The 17,859-nt window shown below is 44.9% G+C and overlaps 1 protein-coding gene and 1 long non-coding RNA gene across 2 annotated transcripts in view; one reads left to right on the top strand and one right to left on the bottom strand.

The window, feature by feature from the left end:
- Positions 1–17,859, bottom strand: part of LOC309552384 — an 879,384-nt gene that overhangs the window by 429,944 nt on the left and 431,581 nt on the right. The gene's annotated exons all lie outside the window — the stretch shown is intronic.
- Positions 2,252–16,633, top strand: LOC309554304 (zona pellucida sperm-binding protein 3-like; the record flags this gene model as incomplete). The annotated part of the gene is made up of 8 exons (XM_082255957.1): positions 2,252–2,746; positions 3,849–3,961; positions 9,714–9,817; positions 9,894–10,071; positions 10,136–10,256; positions 10,349–10,440; positions 14,402–14,541; positions 16,404–16,633. The coding sequence occupies 8 exons, from the start codon at positions 2,252–2,254 to the stop codon at positions 16,631–16,633; spliced, it is 1,473 nt and encodes a 490-aa protein (XP_082112083.1).

Genomic DNA, 17,859 nt, shown 5'->3' with positions numbered 1-17,859 from the left:
TTGATGCTGAGAGAGTTAACCCCTTACTGGCAGCCACCTCCTTTTGATGGAGAATTTCAGTAGCTTAGTCCTGCTGCTAAAATCGCTAGCGATTAATCACTAGGAGTAGCAGACGATTGCAAAACAGATGGAACAAATGGCTCTCCATGGAGTTTGCTACACAACCAGTATGGACTAGCATAATCTCACTTGACTGCTCAATGCTTCAATCATGTGCAATTGATCGCAACAAGATGCTGCCGCATACTACTAGTGTAGCTTACATCCTAGAGGGCTATTTGTTTCAGGGCCCATTTATATATTTGTGGTGTTAAATGCTCATGCACCAATGTTCCTTGTGTTAAGGCATCCGATTCCGTTTGCACCAAATAAGCAAAGCTCACTGGGGTGCCGTTCAGAATGGCAACATAACAATGTAAATCTGGCCTCAGTGATCATTTATTAGTGATTAACCCCATTGCCATGGTAATGTGCAGGGATTTTTTTCTCAGAGAATAGGTGCAGGACTAGAACCTTTAGGGCCCTCGATGCAAGAAACCATAAAGAGCCCCCCTGACCTCCAGCCAGGGCCCCCCCCCCCCACAGTGGCAGCATGCAATAGCCTGGTCGCAAGTGCGACTTTGTGACCCTGGTAGTTCCGCCATCTATGTCAGTATTATTTTATTTCTGTTGCTTTTTTTTTTACCATTTTAGTTTTTTAAATTTATTTATTTCATTTTTTTCTGTACAATTTTTTAGGAGCCCCGATGGGGGGCTTTGGTGAAATATCAGGGGTCTAAACAGACCTCTGATATTTTACCTTTGAGACAGAGAAAGGAGATCTTAAGGCTTAATAAACTTTTATTGAGGAATTACACTATGCGGAGTACCCCCTTTTTTTTTTTAATGAAATAAATACATTTAAAGAACTAAAATGGTGACACTGTGGGGGGGGGGGGGGGCCCTGGCTGGAGGTCAGGGGGGCCCTTCATGGTTTCTTGCATTGGGGGCCCTAAAACCCCGTACACACGCGTCGAAAATTGGCAGGGAATTTTCGGCCAACGTCCGATCTTCCAATTTTCGGCTTGTTAGTATGATGCTTCCGGCAACCAACTCCGACTTTTCGGCCGAAAAAAATCTGGTGTGCAGGCTATAAAATTTTTGTTGGCCGTCAACACAACGGCCGATTTTCCGTCAGTCAGTACAGATTTCGGCAGACAAAAATCTGATGAGCAGACTGGGCATGCTCAGTGAAGAAAAAACACAAAGAAAACAAACCAACACATGACATCACTTCTGAAGTAGAATTTTGTTGGCCGAGAAAATTTGTGTGCAGTCTAGGCACATTCCAACCAACACAACACAACTTGGACAAAAGTCGGACGATCGGTCGGCCGATAATCGTTGCGTGTGTACGAGGCTTAAAGGTTCTAGTTATGCCTCTGACCTGCACCTATTCTCTGAGAAAAAAATCCCTGCACATTACCATGGCAATGGGGTTAATCACTAGTAAATGATCACTGAGGCCAGATTTACATTGTTATGTTGCCATTCTGAACGGCACCCCAATGCTTATTTGGTGCAAACGGAATCAGATGCCTTAACACAAGGAACATTGGTGCATGAGCATTTAACACCACAAATATATAAATGGGCCCTGAAACAAATAGCCCTCTAGGATGTAAGCTACACTAGTAGCATGCGGCAGCATCTTGTTGCGATTAATTGCACATGAGTGAAGCATTGAGCAGTCAAGTGACATTATGCTAGTTCATGCTGGTTGTGTAGCAAACTCCATGGAGAGCCATTTGCTCCATCTGTTTTGCAATCATCTGCTACTCTTAGTGATTACTCGCTAGCGATTTTAGCAGCAGGACTAAGCTACTGAAACTCTCCATCAAAATGAGGTGGCTGCCAGTAAGGGGTTAACTCTCTCAGCATCAAGAGATTAGGCTGGCCACACATTATATCATTTGTATTGTTTCATTTCTTTTAAGATTTACCTTTAACTATGTAGTGCAAGGGCCTGCCTGATTGCATACATTTGGAAAGTATTTAGGTATGACCTCATAGTATATGGTTTTGGTAAATCTAAAGGAAAATTGTACCAGAAAGTTGTATAATGTATGGGCAGCTTTAGCTCTGTGCTAAGTGAGGCAGCCATTTGGGTGTGGTGATGATTTGCCCCAGCTGGGGGTATTAGTGGCTGGTGGGAGGGGTATAAAGGGCAGCTCTCTCTTCCTCCTTCATTGTATTTTCTCTTGTAGTCAGGATGGGTCTAGGAGTGAGGGCTTATGGAAGGTGGTTGCTGCTGCTGGCCCTTGTTTATGGGCCAGGGTTTGGATGTGCTGGAGATGGCATGAGACACAGGCGCCAGTCAGACTGGTGGAGGAATTACCAACGGGTTGTACCTGGCCAGAGCCAGGGGTCTTCTAGAGGGGGTTCCAGAGAAGTTTACTTGGGAGGTAATGAGCCTGTATATGGGTTTGGGGCTTCTAGAGGTGGTGCTCGGTGGGGTTCACCTGGTGGACGTACTGCAATGCTTCGCCAGCTGCCTCCGACTGTAAGTTCTCCTAGTTCCCCTGTCAGTGTCCAGTGTGAAGAGGACAGCATGGTGGTCAATGTCATGGTGGATTTTTATGGGACTGGAAAGCTGGTGAAACCTTCAGATCTGAGCCTGGGACCCCAAGGCTGCAAGCCGAACACCCAAAGTGCTGACAATGTTATCTTCCAGATTAGCCTCCAGGATTGTGGCAACACTGTGCAGGTAATCCCCTACATGCTAACTTTTTTATTGATTAGAGTGCAGAGTTAAGACACCTGTCAGTTTATTGCTATCTGTGCTCCCTGTTAAAGAAAATTCTAAGGTTTGGGGTTGTCCCCAGAAAAGTAAGAGGGGGGGGGGGGGGACTTTCCAATGGGGACCCTAGTTCTGGAGACCTGGGGGTTCTCAAGGAATTTCCTTAGTGCAGGGATTTTGGTTATGGGACAGGAATTGAAACGATAACTCTGCAATTGGGCACAGACTGGAAAACTTAGTGGTTATTCCCCTCCTTTGCTCTGTTTTGCCTATAGTTCTACTTTAATGGAATTTTACTTCAATTCAAACCTCCCATCTTTTCCATAAAACTAAAAAAAGGTTGCATTTCTCCCCCCCCCCCCCCCAAACTTTTTTTGTTAAAACACTTGTTTTCATTATACTTCTCGAAGTGTTGTGAAATAATGGGGGAGAGGGACCTGGACCTTGTTCCCCTGTACCCCAGAGGTAACAAAGATGAGGGAGGAGAGTAAAAACCCAACATTCTTACTGAAATGTACTTTGTTGACCGGTTGCTTAAGTATGGACAGCTAGCTTTTTGGGTCTTTTTATTTTGCCTTTTTACTAGCTGACTGTTGAAATAAATGGACTGATTGCAGCGGCTTGTTAAAGTCACGTTCCAGAAACTACTTTAAACCACTAGTTTAGTCATCCAAAAAGTCTGACACTGCTGCCATCTTGGATGTGATGCCAATAAGCCTGGCAAACCAGCAGCTGTTACTCTGTAATTTAGTTCTCCCTTTACTCCTCCAACAGCATCTTCATAAAATGTTGTGGAGGAGCTGTGCTAGGAGTTGACACTTTCTGGAGAAAGTAAATAACCATGCTTCTGCAGATAAGTTGGTGTCAGGGTCTCGAGGTTATAAGAAAATTATTTGGATGTCCTGAGTTGCTGGCCTGATGGGGGTTTGGGTGTTAAGATTTAAAAAAAAAAAAAAAAAAAATCAGTATGATGGCTGGGTGATTAGTCTATGGAGGGGACGATCGATGATGGATGTCATGAGTATTGCTGCTGCAGTGTATTTGTAATGTGCTGCTCTTATTCACACAGATGATTGAAGACTGGGTAATCTATGCTACCAGCCTGACCTACAGCCCAACCTCCTCCATTCCAATCATTAGAACCAACCCAGCTGTGGTCCCCATAATGTGCTATTACTACAGGTGAGTCTACACTAGGGGGTGTGATGCAGGTTCTAATAATGATTCTTTATTCAATCTCTAGATAAACCTTTCACCAGGGAACAGTACACCTGCCTGTTTTTTTGTTTTCTCTTCACATCCTGTTCTGTAGACGGAACAAAATCAGAATCTCTCCAGTGACTTCCAAGTGTCCGTTGGGATAACTTCTATGCCTCTTGGAGACCTATCTGAAAATGTTTGTTAGGTTATTCCCTTGCTCTGAGGGTGGTCACTAATTTTTTTCTTATTGGTAATACAGACGGCAAAAAAGCTGGATGACCCCCCCCCCCCCTGTTAAACTGTTGCATGCACCACATTTCTGATGTTTTGGCTGGGTTGTATTGGTAGCCCATTTTTTTCTAAGTGGGTCCTAAAGCCTTTGTTTTTGGGTACTACTAAACTACAGGTTTACTACCGTAATTACAGCGTGTGCCTAGAACCTCCATTGCAGTAATTTACTAATGCCTTCTATTACTAGAGTGGGTGGTGCGAGGATCAGCATTGACAATCATAGGATACCTTTAAGTTTGTAGGCAGGTGCAGTCTATCTCCTCCTTGGTGGTGCTTACCACTGGGTTCGTTGTACATTACTGAACTTCCATTTCAATACAGTTCTGTTTGCTGTAGCTTAGTTATTACTGCCACTGCACCTACAAGTATCATAGATTTAGACCACCCCCCCCCCCCATAGTATCTAGTTGTCAATCTGAAATCTATCCAAGTTGCATATGGTTACATAGTAGTTGAGGAATAAAGACAATAGTCCATCCAGTTCAACCTGTGAAGGTGTGACTCCTTTCCTATACCCCTGAATGATTTGATCCTTGACCAGAACTGGACAGAATACTTCAGATGTGGTCGGACCAGTGATTTATAAAGTGGAAGGATTACCGCTTTGTCTCCCCTTCATTAGGCAGGCTAATATTCTGTTGGCTTTGGCAGCTGCAGCTTGACATAGATTTAGCAATAGCATGCAATCTTCTACAAAGACCCCCAGATCTTCTCCATTTTTGATACCCCCAGAGGTTCCCCCTAGCATGTATTTTGCTTTTACGTTATTAGTCCCTAAATGCAATACATTGCACTTATCCACATTAAACATCATCATTTGCCATGTAGTTGCCCATTGTGGTGTTCAGGTCATTCTGCAAGATTTCTGCCTCCTGATGTGACGTTTATTGCCCTGCTCAATTTTGTCATCTGCAAAAAACTGAGATCGAGTTACTGATCAGTGGCGGCTGGTGTATACAATGCGCAGGGGTGCAGCTCCCCATCCATACGTCCGGCCCCTTTAATTTGCATGCCAGGCGCATGGAGCTTAATGGGTTTTTTTAAATCACCTGATTAGAGCCAGAGGCTCTAATAGGGTAATGCAAAGGGTGGTCCCGGGGGGCAGAGCAGTGCGCCCAGAGCCCACCCATTGTGTGACAAAAGCGAACTCTGCATTGAAGGGGGCCCTTACGCAGAACTCTCCATTGAAGGGGGCACGTACGCTGGTCACTGTGCATTATAAGGGGGCACGCTGGTATCTCTGCATTGAAAGGGGGCACACTATACCTTAATTACTGAAGGCCCCTTTCACACTTTTGTGACCTCAAAGTCACGCAATTTTTACAGCGTTTTTTGCCGCAATGCCTATTACATTTTTTTTTCGGTTTGCGCCCCCCCCCCCAAAAAAAAAAATTTTGAGCACCAGCCGCTACTGACCCTGTCAGCAATGCTTTTTATGAATAAATTAGACCCAGAACTGAGCCTTGGGGGACCCCACTCACCCTCAGACCAGTCCTGAGTATGCATGATTTACTAGCGCCCTTTGGACACCCCCCCCTTTACCAGTTCCGTATCATAGAGCAAACCTTGTGGTCGATGCCTGTGCACCTAATTTATAAATAAACCGTTTGTGGGGAACTGTATCAAACGCCTTAGCAAAATCAAAGTTGGGGTGAGTTTGAAAGGCGCAGGTTAATCCAGATCAACCTATGGTGTGTGTGGCACCAGTACATCTTTTACCCCTGTATGTTGAGGTGCCCATCTAATAGTTTTTTTGAACTATTGATGCTCCCCACTGATACCACTGCTTGTGGAAGAGAACTCCACTTCTCTTCTAATTTTAGTGAATGGCCACGTCTTTTATTTCCCTTTCACTGAAACCTATTCCCTAGGCTAAGGTTGCCACTCAGGGGAGGGCTGGCAGCCTTAAGCCTGGGGGGCAAGTCCGGTCAAGTGGCCCGTTGAACTACCAAATCAACTCACCATCCATGCCCAGCTTTTTAGTGGGACTGTGACATTGCGACGGACAAATCTGACACAAAGTGACACTTTTTGGGGACCAGTGACACTAATACAGTGATCAGTGCTAAAAAATGCACTGCTACTGTATAAATGACAATGGCAGGAAAGGGGTTAACAATAGGGGTGATCAAGGGGTTAAGTTTGCTCCTAGGGAATGCTTTCTTACTGTGTGGGGGATGGATGTACTAGAGAAAATAAAAACATCTGTTTCAGCTCAGCTGAAACACAGATCTCCATCTTTCTGTGACAGAACAGCCGTCTGCCTTGTTTACAAAGGCAGACCGCCTTTCTGTCATTCTCCTGCATGATCGCAGGTGACCTGCTGATTGGCTCCCGCTGTGTCGCGTCCCCTAGAACCCATGCACAAAATCACGCATCGGTATGTGATTTTGCACAGCCAGGCCGCCCTGCCACACTATATATGCGGTGGGCGGTCTGGAAGTGGTTAAGCTGGATGAGTGGGTCCTGTAGTCCTTCACTATTTGGGGGATCGGAGGTGTGTGACAAATGCTGAGCTCTGAGGGGCTTATGCTGGGACCTGCAGTCCTTTGCTTTTGGGGATGTAATCCCCCCAAAAGTGAAGGACTACAAGTCCCAGCATTAACCCTGGCTGAGATCTACACATGTGACCTCCTCCTTTGCGGCCAGCTTGCGCTCCCATGACACAAGGGGGAGCCCTAGGGGACCTCAGGGACCCAATACCTTTAAAGAGGTTGTAAACCCATGAAACTATTTTTTTTTTTTTTTTTTTGCTGCAACCTGAAAGAGAAACCCATAATGAGCTAGTATGCACCGCATACTGGCTCATTATGAAATACTTACCTTAGAACGAGCCCCCGCCGTGCCGCCTGCTTACCTGTACGACGGGCGACATGTCCAGTCGCCCGTCTTCCGGGATCACAGCATCCGGCCATCTGATTGGCTGGAGACCCGCAGTGACGTCACTCCCGCGCACGCGCGTGGAGCCGACGGTCACGGCACGGGGCTCTGAAGAAACGGCACCAGCGGCCATTCCTTCAGAGTGCATGTGCCAGTGATGTCACTGGCTGCATGTAAGGTAAATATCTCTTTAAGATGGAAGTAAACCCTCCTCTGACACTTTTACCTATAGGTGATCCTATGATAAGGCTTACCTATAGGTACTGTAAATATCTCCTATACATGTACCGTTTAGGAGATATTTACCTTTAATGCAGCCAGTGACGTCACTGGCGCATGCGCTCTGAAGGAACGGCCGCTGGTGCCGTTTCTTCAGAGCCCCGTGCCGTGACTGTCGGCTCGCGTGCGCGGGAGTGACGTCACCACAGCTCCGGCCAATCAGAAGCCACGATCCCGGAAGACGGGCGACTGGACATGTCGCCCGTCGTACAGGTGAGTGGGAGGCACGGCTGGGGCTCGTTCTTAGGTAAGTATTTCATAATGAGCTAGTATGCGATGCATACTAGCTCATTATGTCTCTCTTGCAGGGTCAAAAAGAAAAAAAAAAAAAAGGGTTTACAACCTCTTTAACTGGACTGTATACATCATGTATATTGATGTCTAGCTGCTCCTGGCTCTAAATACCTGTCTCATACCTGTATAATACAGGTATGAGACAGGTATATAGTGCCAGAAACAGCTATACATCAATATACATGCTGTATACAGTGCCAGGGGGAAAGTACAGGGAAAAAATGTCCACACATGACACTTTTTTTTTTTTTTTTTTTTTTTTTTGTCACTCACTGGCTGCTCTTCTCCGAGTCCCGACCACCTCACAGACACTATCCACCGCAGCAGGTAACTTCACTTAGAATCTGGATTGCCGCCGTTGCCCGTTGCAGACTGCAGTTTACCAGGCCACGTTGATGGGATGGAGGGAGGAGCCTGAGGTGGGAGGGGCCGGGCGGCTGGGGCCAGTGATCGGCACGGAGGACGGCCGACGGCGCTTTGCATGATGGGTCCTCGTCCTCCTCTCTGCTCTGGAGACCGCTACGTCACTGGTTGCTAGACGCTAAGCGGCCGGTGATCTAGCAACCAGGTCTCCAGGGCAGGGCAGTCGCCGGCCGCGGCCAGCAGGAACTTCCAGGGCAGGAAGTGACAGCGTGTCTGTGACTCCATTCAATGCATCGGCATTCGAGTACCGACGGACTGACCCAAAACTGAGCGGCCTTTTCTGAGGGGGATCAGATCGGCCCGGGGGGAAATTGCCACCTTGCCCCCCGGCCCAGCCCGCGCCTGGTTGCCAGTATGGTATTTGTACATTGATATCATATCCCCTCTCAAGCATCTCATCTCCAGATAGAAGTTCAATGCTTGTAGTCTTTCCTCGTATCTGAAGTCCTCCAGTCCTTATCAGCTCTGTTGGCTGGTCTTGTAGGGTTGGAGAGTGATGCATGCCAGTATTATGTTGGCATTGCTGAGCTTTTCATGTATGAAGACCCCCCCCCCCCCCCAGGTGCTTTCCAGCCTAGATTCCCCAGGTTCCTTGTTTAAGAGTGATCATGTCAATTCTAATCTGAAAACTAGGCAATAAAGTGTTTGTTACCCCAAAAAAAGATCCTGTTCCCTTTAAAGCATGTTATACAGCACAATGCTGTGTAATTTGGCCCCCTGTATGACCAAAAAAGGCTGTTTATACTCTCTCCTCTGTAAACTGACCTCAGGTATATCGTGGCTGCTGGGCCCTGACAATGGTCAGGTTGCATGCCTCCATCATCCGCAGCTCTCCTTCCTTTCCCTTCCTGCCTGTCTGCTCCTGTCAGTTCCCATCCTGCTGCTAAAATAACTTTTATGATCCTCTGTACCCTGATTACAAGTCCTATGTGTGTGTAGTATAAAAAAAAATGCCTGCCTTGTGTTTCAAAACATTTCCTGGTGATCATGTGACTGGCCAGCTCTCTCCTCTCGCCAGCCTCATGTCAGCAAGGGGATCTCAACCCTGCCCCTGCATCCATCAGGATGGGGAGAGGGGAGCCAGCCGATCACATGATCGCTGGGAGACGCGCTCTAAAATACAGTAAAGGTGGCTTTTTAGGTTATAAAACAGACAGGAGCACTTGTAATCGGGGTACAGAGGATCATACAAAGTTGTCAAAGTGGGTTAACAACAAGTTTAAGGGAATCTGGGGAAAAATGTAATGAATGCTATTGCTCACTTTAACTTGGAGGCACAGGCTTCGGGGATGTTGTACTGTATCTGGCATCACACTATAGGGAGATGCTGCCCTGTAAAAGGAAGAAGGCAGTCTTGACTACCATTCTTCCTACTAATTATGTCAGTAACTTTCTGGATTGCAGTTTATTAGGATGACAATTTGCAACTAACATGGCAGCTACCATATTGCTGTTCTAATAATTTTCTTTTTAAAGTAGCACTTGCCATTAAAATGGGTAATATCAGTCTGTAATGTTAACATGATTAACTAGCTCATTATTGACCTCCATTCTGTCCTCCGTATAGGCATGCCAATGTGAGCAGCAAAGCCATTGAGCCAACATGGGTTCCATTCAGCAGCACAGTGACCTCAGAGGAGAGGCTGTCCTTCTCCTTGAGGCTAATGACTGGTGAGTTGAGTAAGGCATATGATTAGGAGGGGAATGTTTCTGAACTTTACCATCTAATCTCCTGTTATGTCTATAGTGGACTGGAGTGGCCCTAGAAGTTCTCCCATCTATCAGCTTGGAGACATCCTCTACATAGAGGCCTCTGTGGACACTCAGAACCATGTTGGACTGATCCTGTACATTGACCAATGTGTGGCCACCATATCACCTGATCCCACCTCTGCTCCTAGTTATGACATCATTGCAAACAATGGGTATGTTCTTTGGGAGGGGGGAGGTATCCTTAATGACCCCACTCTAACTGACTATTCTCTGCAGGTGTCTAGTAGATGGAATGCAAGATGACTCCTCTTCAGCTTTCATCACCCCAAGGGTTGAGTCAGACAAGCTACAATTCACAGTGGATGCTTTCCGATTCCTAGGAAATGATGCGTCTCTGGTGAGGCCTAGCTGAATTGTTCAATAGATGGGTGCCTTGTGTAAGAACAGATTAACACTAATTCCCAATCCATTCACTATTTCCTAATCCAGATCTACATAACCTGTTACCTGAGAGCTGCTGCAGCCACCCAGATCCCTGATGCCATGAACAAGGCCTGTTCCTATAGCAAAGCTACACAAAGGTGAGATTGTAATTAAATGGTTTCCTGTAGCTCCATGTAGTGCTGCACATTCCCTCATGAAGAAACTTCTGCAATCAGACTGGACCGAGCAACCAGAAACTACTGGTGAACAGCTGGAGGTTTTCATGGTTAAATGGTCTGTCTTTTCCAAACCACGTACAATTCTGGCTGTTAAACCTCCATGGACTTTCACTTATGCCTGAGAGCCTTCAGTGTTGGCATGATTTGTATTATGGGTATGGTGCCATGCATTTGATTGTTGGGACCAGACACCATGGTGTCTGCTATAAACTTCCAACAAGAGGATTAGAGCTGCCCCTTAAAAATGAGCTGTACTGATGTATGGTATTCTGTTGGTTGGCACCTAATCTTGTTTTCTTGACCTACATAGTTGGCAGTGTTGGGGTAGTTACTCAAAAAATTTAACTAGTTACTAGTTCGGTAAATTGTGATATTAATTTACTAGTTACTGCATTTGAAAAGTAACTTCACTAATTACTTTACTTTCCTCTTTCATAATTGACCGTGTAGAAGAAGATACATGACACACTTTCTGCATAGAGTTTATTGTATAAACACAGGCTTTGGGAAACATGAGAACAAAAGCTGAAAAAACTGAATAAAACATAAAGTGCAACAAAGTCATAAACTTCATCCCTCTCTATTCTTCGAAATAACGATTGTATCGCACGGCTTGGGTAACGGAGGAAAGCGCGTTCCTATAGCCTAGTAAAGTAGTGTAGTTACCAATATTAGTATTGTAACTAGTTACTTTACTTAGTTACCAAAAAAAGTAATTTAGTTACTGTAATTAGTTACTTTGTAACTAGTTACCCCCAACACTGATAGTTGGTATATTGGGTACCAGGTAAGTCCATATCAGAAAGACCTTAATTTTTACAAAGGCAGTTTTAGTATACCTGGGCACATCATCGCCAACAAATCCCCAAGGCTGTTAACCTGTCATCTGAGTGTAGCGCCTTTCTAGGTAGGGAGCCTGATTTGTAGTTTTGCCTGTTGCATGTGATTTAGGTACTGGTATGTCTTTCTGGGAGGAGCTAGATTTTCAAAGGGTAGACAACCCCCCCCCCCCCCCCCACTGTAGTGATCTTAGAGGAGTTTGGCCGTGCCCCCCCCCCCAAAAAAAAAACATGAAAATAAGTCAGCAGATACTGTAGCTGTTTGACTTGTACTATTAGGATATGTACCTGTCCAGACATCCAGTGGTGTTCTCACCAAAGCGGATTCCTGAACTGGCTCAGGTGCTGCCGTCACCAGCTTGGCAAAGGGAAACAGTAGTGAAGCCCTGCACAGCCCACTTCCTACGGCACATATGTAAATCATGCTGCACTTTCTCAATGGGCCGGTTGCAGGTAAGGAGGAACTGAACTTTCACTTCACGGCAGCAAAATGAACTAGAAAGGGGAGAGCGGTACCTGTCAAAACCAGGTACCCACTGCCCCCCATAAGGGGCAGAGCTTCCCTTTTTTGGGTTGGGCTTTGCGTTAGTTTGAGGGCAACTGTGACTTGCTATTGTCTAAGGCTTTCTGAATGCTATTTTAGTGGCTACTAAAAATGGGAGGGGATAGGAACAACCTATGCTGCTATTCAGAAAATTGCATATACGCTCATCTGTTTCTGTTACTTGCCCACACTTGAAGGTAGTTTTGGATAGGCTTAGATTGGGGTCAACAATCAAATACGAAAAGGACGAATCAGTTTCCTGGCCAGCCTTGTCAGCACAATGGGTGCGCTGATGTGAGGACTGGCCAGTAAAGGAAAATAAGTATTGGTAACTATTTGCCATGATCACTGTTAGACTGACAGCATGCTGAAAATTTGCCATCTCCTACACTTATTGGAGACATCTAGGTACTATTGGATCTACAAATTAGAAAACTGGTGGAAAGCTAACTAGCCCAGGAGCACATCATGTTGGCCACAACCCAGACAAAAAATTGAGTAGACCGTACTGAAGCCATTGCACATCTTTAGGGCCGGTTCACATATATGCAATGTCACACAATTGCATGTGATTAGCACTGCTATGCAAATCGCATGCAATCGTCTGTTGCAAATTCAGCTATACAGATTTTTATGGCTGAGTTTGCATTGCATTTGGACCAAGTCACGCAGGACCCTTTTTTTTTTTTTTTTTTTTTTTTTTTTTTTTTTTTTTTTTTTTGGGGCTGCACCAGAATCGGATCGCATGGGTTTTCACACCTATGCAATCTGCTTCATATCTGAATTGATATTTTGCACTGTGCTATGTGAACTGATCTGGGGGTGTCGTTAACGTTGTATTGCCACCCCCAGCGATTTGCATATGGCAGTGTGAACTGCCTGCGAGTCAAGTGCAATGCGGGAACCTGCAGTGTATTTGCGGGGTTCCCACATCACATGTGTGAACCGGCACTTGATAACTTTCCACAATCTGTAGTCACAGGAGTGTCTGTTCTGTCTAGAGGTCATGCATTAACCTTCAGTGCCATGCCTCATGTTTGAGCACAAACTGCAGATAAAGGAATGAGATCTACACTACTATAGGCTGTGTACAGGCCAACACATGACACCATGAACTACATGATCAATGTATATCTTATGGGGGGGGGGGGGGGGAACACAAGGTGCAGGTAGGGGGATTATCTTTTTGCTAGAAGCATATCTTCAGCACTTGTAATTAGTGTAATTAAGCTGCTGATGGGAATGAGCCCAAGTTGTCTTGCCCTAGCAAGGTAATCTATACTCTGCGGGATTTGTTTTTTCACCAGAACTTGGTGATTTGTAAACCATTCAATTTAAAATTGAAATGACAGACCAATCATGGTGTATAGATATTAACCACTTTACCACCGGAGGATTTTGCTGTCTTGCGTCCAGGCCACTTTTTGCGATTCAGCACTGTGCGAATTTAACTGACAATTGCGCAGTCGTGCGACGCCGTACCCAAACGCCTTTTTTTTCCCCACAAACAGATTTCTTTTGGTGGTATTTGATCACCTGTGCTTTTTTTTTTTTTTTTTTTTCTCGGTATTGCGGCGGACAGATCGGACCCTTGACTGACTCAATTTTTGACACTTTTGGGGGTACCAGTGACATTACTACAGTAATCAGTGCTATATATATGCTCTGTTACTGTAAAAATGACACTGGCAGGGAAGGGATTCATTTTATTGGAGAGGGAGGGGTTAATGTATGCCTGGTGCTTACTAATGTGTGTGGGGGGAGGTGACTGAGTGACATGGACAGATTGCATGTTCAGCTATGCTGAACCCTGCAATCTGTCCCTGCCTGTCACTTAGGAGATCCGCCCACTTTGTTTACACAAGCGGGCGGATCTCCAGACTCGATTCCCCAACGATCGGGGAAGAGCAGCGGCGATCGCTGCCGCTCCTCCCCTGGCCCAACTCCCGCTGTGACTGAATACAGCGGGAGCGAGCCTCTGGCGGCGTGCGCGCCGCCCACAAGGAGAGGAGTCCAGCAACTTAGTTCTACGTCACTGTACGGGAACGAGCCACTTTGCCGCAGTACAGTCAACGTGACTGGTCGGTAAGTGGTTAAAAACATTATCAATACTTTTGATCACCTTCCCTCTGTTCCCTGTTTTCTCTGTTCCTTGCTGCATTATAGCTGAGCGGAGAAGCAGCGGCGCACTGAACTTCCCAGTGAATGGCTGTGCAGGGGAGGCATGTCAGGACAGGTCTGATCATTGGAGAGCAGGCTGCATTCCCAGCACAGAAATTACCACACTGCTTAGTGTGGTCAGTTAATAGGCAAGCAGGGGGACTGGCGGGAACACCAGAACTTTCACATAAAGGAGCAATAAAAGAGAATGCACTTTCATGAGTATGATGTATAATGGCAGGCACACATCAGAAATATGAAATGTTGGTGTAAAATGTTTTAAACATCCCAAATGTATGCTGGTTTCTGACATTACGGTCTTATTACTGTCTCCTAGCTGGTCTGCAGTTGAGGGCCTCAGCAATATCTGCCAGTGTTGTGGTACAGGCACCTGCAACAACCCTACAGGTCTGATTGCAGGAGCAAGGGGTCGACTTGGAAGACCAAGAGCATTTGGGAAAAGAGAAGCTTTGGATGGTGAGGGTTTTTACTTGATATATTATGCCATGGCTGTAGGTGAGATTGTTTATGTAAAATGGAAAGGATCTTCAGTGAGCACATTGAAAAGTATTGCTGTGTAACTTTGACATGACTTGACACATTTAGGTTATTTGCTCTAGAGCAGGGGGTCCCAAACTGGTGGCCCTCCAGCTGTTGCAGAACTACAATTCCCATGAGGCATTGCAAGGCTGATGGTTATGAGCATGACTCGCAGAGGCATGATGGGGCTTGTAGCTCCACCACAATTGAGGGCCACCAGTTTGGGACCCCCTTCCCAGCTCTAGAGGGTCCTAGATTGGCTACTAGATTACTTTACACTAAATTTCCCTTCTACCTAAAGCAATAAGTTCCTCTTTGACAGTGAGCAAGGGTTAGAGCCACCAGGTGTCTCCACTAGGAAGACTTGCCCTGATGACCCGTGAGAATAGGGGTAACTTTGCAACGAGATGCCCTGATAACTTCCCACTTCTGATTACAGGAACTAAAAAATCTCAATGGGATACTAATTTTTGGGTGGGTTTTGACAATGCTTTGTAGTACCTATGCTAATGTTTATAGAGTTGGGGAATCTATGCTGTCCCTATTTCCTTCATTAGGATAAGCAAATAGATCTCTAAGGGACATGGGTAGAACCCTGATGGGTGAATTGCCTGTGCCACCAGGTGAGGCTTTTCTCACTGTCCTTGGTACAGGAGATGGGTTTAAAATGCTCAGATTGGTTGTAATCCCATAGTATAAATAGAATTCAAAAAAATTTCCGCGCTAGTGTGATAAGTGAGATAATGATAAATGTCAGCAGCCAACACAATCAACCAACAATGACTCAAATTAATAATAAAACGTAAAAGTGTAGCGCTAAAAATAAAAAATGATAAATAGTGTCCAAATGAATAAACAGCTGATAATCACAATACTGTGTATATGAGAAAAAAGGAAAACAATAGTGTCCAAATGAATGAGTCCCATAGAAAACTGGTGTGAAGTCAAATCAATCCGCATGCACAATAATCCAAGGGGGGATTCTTCCCGTGACACCAAGGGTATGTGGAAGAAAGGAACACCTCTGTGATGGGATAATAAAAGCAGCTTACCAGATTTCCATGGCTGCTCAACTTAATGAGTCAGCCTCTCCCAGCTCTTAATCAAGACCACTGAAGATCTGATATTACATGGATGCTTATTCAGTACAGATGGACCACCTCTCAAGATGTGTAAAGGATCAATACAGGATAAAATTTCCTCAAAATTTTCCAACAGTCATAAATGAATATGTAGGGAAAAAGAAAACTAAGCCCATAGCGTGATCCCGTTTAAAAATACAATCTTATTTATTAAAAATGGTACAATGTGGCATGAATAAAAGGCAAAACAAACGAAGTCTATTGAGACGAAACGTCCACACGCCCCTTGCAACTTTCGCCGGCCTTTATTATCTTATTGCCTGGGATAACCTGCGGGACGCCGCACCTCCATCCCTTGGAATACCAATTGATTTGCCTTTTATTCATGCCACATTGTGAGTACCATTTTTAATAAATAAGATTGTATTTTTAAACGGGATCACGCTATGGGCTTTTTTTTTCCCTACATATTCATTTATGACTGGAAAATTTTGAGGAAATTTTATCCTGTATTGATCCCTTTACACATTTCCTTTTTTCTCATATACACAGTATTGTGATTATCAGCTGTAATCCCATAGTACCTAAGCTTAGTCCCTATTCTGTCCACTATTGCAATTAATAAGAATTTGAGGTCTATAATAGGTGGTAACTTTTGGACACTTGTGCAAAACTGAATTGAAAATGTGCCTTTGACCTCCAACTTTTTCTCTACAGAACCCCACACAGAAGAGGGACAAACTGTGACCACTCTGGGACCTCTGTTTGTCATTGGGCCCAAACAAAGGGATGTTTCAGCTGCCGTGATGAAGGAAGATTCTGCCTCTGTGGAGCTCTGGGTGTGGGTGGCTGTTGGATGTCTCTGTCTTCTTCTTGTCCTAGTGTGTGCCATGTTCATTGGGAAGTCTCTGAAGAAGCCACCGTATGTGCTGTCTGTGCAAAAATAAAAAAATCTAATTTAAATCATGTATTGCTCTTCATTTACATATAACCAACTGCTTTTTAAAGGATTGGATTTAATGAGGGATCTGAACCAATATTATAGGTGTTGTGATTAATTGTAATTTTTCTTTAAAAACTTTTATTCAGGGTGTAAAGACAGTACATGACATATGCTATGTAATGCACCTATGTTAATGCATATTAATCACAAGAAATAATTGTATTGAAGGAACTTCTAATTTTTACATAAGGGAAATTACATGCGTTATTTTCTTTCCAGAAAAAAAAAGCTAGAGCCAGAAGGGCACTGTAATATCAAAGATAAAGATGACCAACTAGTAAAATGTTGTTTTTGGACACCATCCTTTGCGGTCTGGGTCCCAGTAAAGAAGACCTTGCCCTTGCTACTTGTACAAAACTGAGGCTCTCTGCTGTGGGGTAGACTGATACCAACCCCCCCCCCCAGATAGTGATGGTCTTCTAAAGCTTTCATTTAAAATGTAAGTTGGTTGCAGTTCTGCATTAAAACAGGTTGGCTGTTTGACTGGCATGTACAATGTATGCAGCCTTAAACTTTTGGTCCATATTCTACCTCCAATAGCTTAAAAGGGGAGAGGGACATCAGAGCTACAAAACACCTCCTTCATATGGAGGCTGGGTACTTGTCCTGACAATGCACTCAAACACTAAACCTATACCGCCGCATGTAATATAGCGCTACTCCAGACAGGAGCACTTAGTAGTTTGGGTTCTTCACCTCAACTCAAAGAACAACCAGAGTCCCTTAACCACACCCGGTTGAAAAAGTCACTGTATTAGAACGATAGTACAGGTGCCTTAAAGAAGAATATTGGCATATCTTTTCTTTTCATTCGGAGCAAAGGAGGGTATACCCCTGGTCAGGGGGTTTTGTTTTTGCCATCTGTGTCCCAATGCAGAGATTTCACATAACTTCTGTCCCATAGCCAAAAGGAAGTGCTGGGAAAGCCCTGCAAATTAAGGGAATTCCTTGGGGACCCCCAGGTCACCGGAACTAGAAGGGCAATCTTCTAATGGAGACACGATCACTGAAGTAAGGGAGAGGCTGAATTTCCCTATGGGGGGGGGGGCACAGACAGCAATAAAAACTTGACAGGTGTTCCAACCCCCTGTCCACTTTATCCAAAACTAAAGTGTTGCCTTTAGTTGGCCATGAATTGGTACCAGGGAATGGACACAAAGTGGTAAACTC

This window comes from Pelophylax lessonae (genome assembly GCF_965119305.1).
Source record: "Pelophylax lessonae genome assembly, chromosome: 4".
Classification (NCBI taxonomy): Eukaryota; Metazoa; Chordata; class Amphibia; order Anura; family Ranidae; genus Pelophylax; species Pelophylax lessonae.
The sequence above is the reverse complement of the archived record's forward strand: the minus strand, read 5'-3'. Positions and strand labels throughout refer to the sequence as shown.